Source organism: Monoraphidium neglectum (genome assembly GCF_000611645.1).
Source record: "Monoraphidium neglectum strain SAG 48.87 unplaced genomic scaffold scaffold02693, whole genome shotgun sequence".
NCBI classification, from domain to species: domain Eukaryota; kingdom Viridiplantae; phylum Chlorophyta; class Chlorophyceae; order Sphaeropleales; family Selenastraceae; genus Monoraphidium; species Monoraphidium neglectum.
Window position 1 is genome coordinate 1 of NW_014010935.1, and position 2,500 is coordinate 2,500.

At 65.9% G+C, this 2,500-nt stretch overlaps 1 protein-coding gene across 1 annotated transcript in view; it reads left to right on the plus strand.

The window, feature by feature from the left end:
* Positions 1-483: 483 nt before the first annotated feature.
* MNEG_11328 (ATP-binding cassette, subfamily B(MDR/TAP), member 1) overlaps positions 484-2,500 on the plus strand; it is a gene marked incomplete at both ends in the record, with an annotated part of 7,283 nt that continues 5,266 nt past the window's right edge. The window contains 6 exons of the mRNA XM_014040200.1: positions 484-486; positions 856-1,032; positions 1,252-1,347; positions 1,606-1,713; positions 2,067-2,166; positions 2,403-2,491. Coding sequence (XP_013895654.1) covers positions 484-486; positions 856-1,032; positions 1,252-1,347; positions 1,606-1,713; positions 2,067-2,166; positions 2,403-2,491 — 573 coding nt within the window. The remainder of the gene's footprint in view (positions 487-855; positions 1,033-1,251; positions 1,348-1,605; positions 1,714-2,066; positions 2,167-2,402; positions 2,492-2,500) is intronic.

Sequence of the window (2,500 nt, forward strand, 5' to 3'; positions counted from 1 at the left end):
CCGCCCCCCAGTTCTGCCTCTTCTGCTCCTACGCGGTGGCGCTCCTCTACGGCGCCAACCGCATCGCCGCCGGCGCCTATACGGTGCGGCGCGCGTGGCCTCGGACCGCAGCTTATATGAGCAGCCGCTCCGCTCCGCTCCGCTGCCTCGGCCTGACGACGACGGCCCACCCCTTTGAAGGGGCGGGAACTAGTTCAATCTGTTCCTGCCATTCGACGTGTATCAAAAAATGCAGGCTGGGTGGGCTAGCTGTGCCTGTTAGGCCTTGTTGAGTCACAGCGCGGCTTGCAGCTCCAGGCCCGTTGTTGCCTGCGCCTGCCTCCACGGTAGTGCGGGCCCACTCCACTCCGCCTCTGCTTTCCGATTTCTTCGCCGCCCACGCCCGCCGACTCGCCGCGCCGCGCCCCGCCCCGCGCCCTCCCCCAGGGCGGTGACGTCATCTCGGTCATCCTCTCGTCCCTGATCGGAAGCTTCTCTCTCGGCATGGTGCGCCCCCCTGTCCCCCGCACCCCTTCACCAAGGCCCTCGTCTCCCCAGAACTCCAACCCCCGCATGCACACCCAGGCTGGCGCCCACGCGCCCACGCTCCCGCGGCTGCGCTCGCGCCTTTTGTCCTCCTACATGCTGCCGCGGCGCCCTTGCTCCCAGCGGCTCTCTTGGTCCCCCTTCCCGGCAGATCCTCCCAGGGGGGCCCCAGGTCCTCCCTGGAAAAGCCCCCCTGATCAGTCACTCAGTCACCACCATCGCACCAATCTTATGCCACAGCTCTCACCGCCTTGCCCCTCGCCCCCGCGCAATCCCCTGCGGCCCACAATATCCCCTCCCAATGCCCCGCCCCCCCCCCATCAACCCCAGGCGGGACCCATCTTCCAAGATATCAACAAGGGCAAGTCCGCCGGCGGCCGCTTGTTCAGCGTGCTCGCGCGCGCCCCAACAATCGACGCGGACGCGCCGGGGCTCGAACCTGCGTCTGTGCAGGGCGAGGTTGAGCTCAAGGGCGTCGCGTTTGCATACGTGAGCGGCGACGTGCAAGTGTGCTTTGTTTGAGGGTGCCATGCCAAAGGGTACCCTATCGAGAGTACCTTGTTCGAGGGTGCCTTGTTGAAAAAGATATGCTTTGCTGCATACCTTTTGATGTACACAGACCGACATTGATTTTACAAAACGCCGGCCTCAGCGGAGCAAACTGCCGACGCTTACCTGCCACGCCCCACCATCCCCCGCCACCACCAACGCCGCACCAACCCCCAGCCGGCGCGCCCCGATGCTCCCGTGTTCCGCGACTTCAGCCTGCTGGTCCCGGCCGGCAAGACGGTCGCCCTCGTCGGCAGCAGCGGCAGCGGCAAGGTGCGCGGCGCGGTTCTGCGGCGCCGCGCCCCGGCCCGGCCTCAGCCCTGGGCCCCGCCCCGTCGTCGTTGCGCCCGCTGGGGGTCTTGCTGGCGCCTCCTTGTCTGCTGTTTGTATTCCCTGGGCTCTGCCAAGTAGATGCTTTATACTGATCAGAATTCTGTCTCCTGGGAATTCTGTAGCCTCGGCTGCTCGCACGCACCCGAACACGGCCTCATACGTGCGCGCGCCGGCGCCGCTTCCGTCCCCCCATCGCAGTCGACCGTTGTGGGGCTGATCGAGCGCTACTACGACCCGGCCGCGGGGCGCGTCACCCTGGACGGCGTCGACCTGCGGAGCCTCAACCTGGGCTGGCTGCGGCAGCAGGTGGGGGGTGGAGGGCGTTGGGCTGGGACGGGTGAGGGTAGGGGGGGGTGCAGAGGCGGGCCGTGCAGGGTGCACCGTCCTGTGGGAAGAATTCAGCAGCGGGGCGCATACTTTGTGTCAACTTTGCCCCGAACATTTTACCGGCCATCCAGTTGCGGGCGGCTGCCGTCACACCCTCGCAATGACGACGAAACTAGCTGCTTCATCCCCGGCTCTCAAGGTCCGCAAAAAGTGCCGGCCGCTGCCTCTGATTCCGTGCGCCGCCCTCGCCGGGCAGCTCGGCTCTGCCCCGCCGCTCGCTCACGCACACCCCTGAGACTGTGGACCCCTCCTTTTGCGCTCCCCCCTGGAAGGTCGGCCTGGTGAGCCAGGAGCCGACGCTGTTCATGACGAGCGTTTTCGAGAACATCGCCATCGGCAAGCAAGGTGAATTGGGGGAAAATGTGGTGTTTGGTGCGGGCTTCGCCGGCGGCTTGTACCGCGTCTGCCTCCCCTCGTGATACACCCGTGCATCTGCACGCGCGCGCGCGCACACACACACACACATACACACACACACACACACACACACACACACATACACAAACTTGTGCACATACTCATGTGCACGCATGCTTGCACACAACACACACACACACGCGCACGCGCACACGTGCACACACACAAATCCACGCACACAACGAAACCAGGCGCAACGAGGGAGGAGGTGGAGGCGGCGGCGCGCGCGGCCAACGCGTCCGGCTTCATTGGCAACCTGCCCCTCGGCTTTGACACCCAGGTGGGGCCG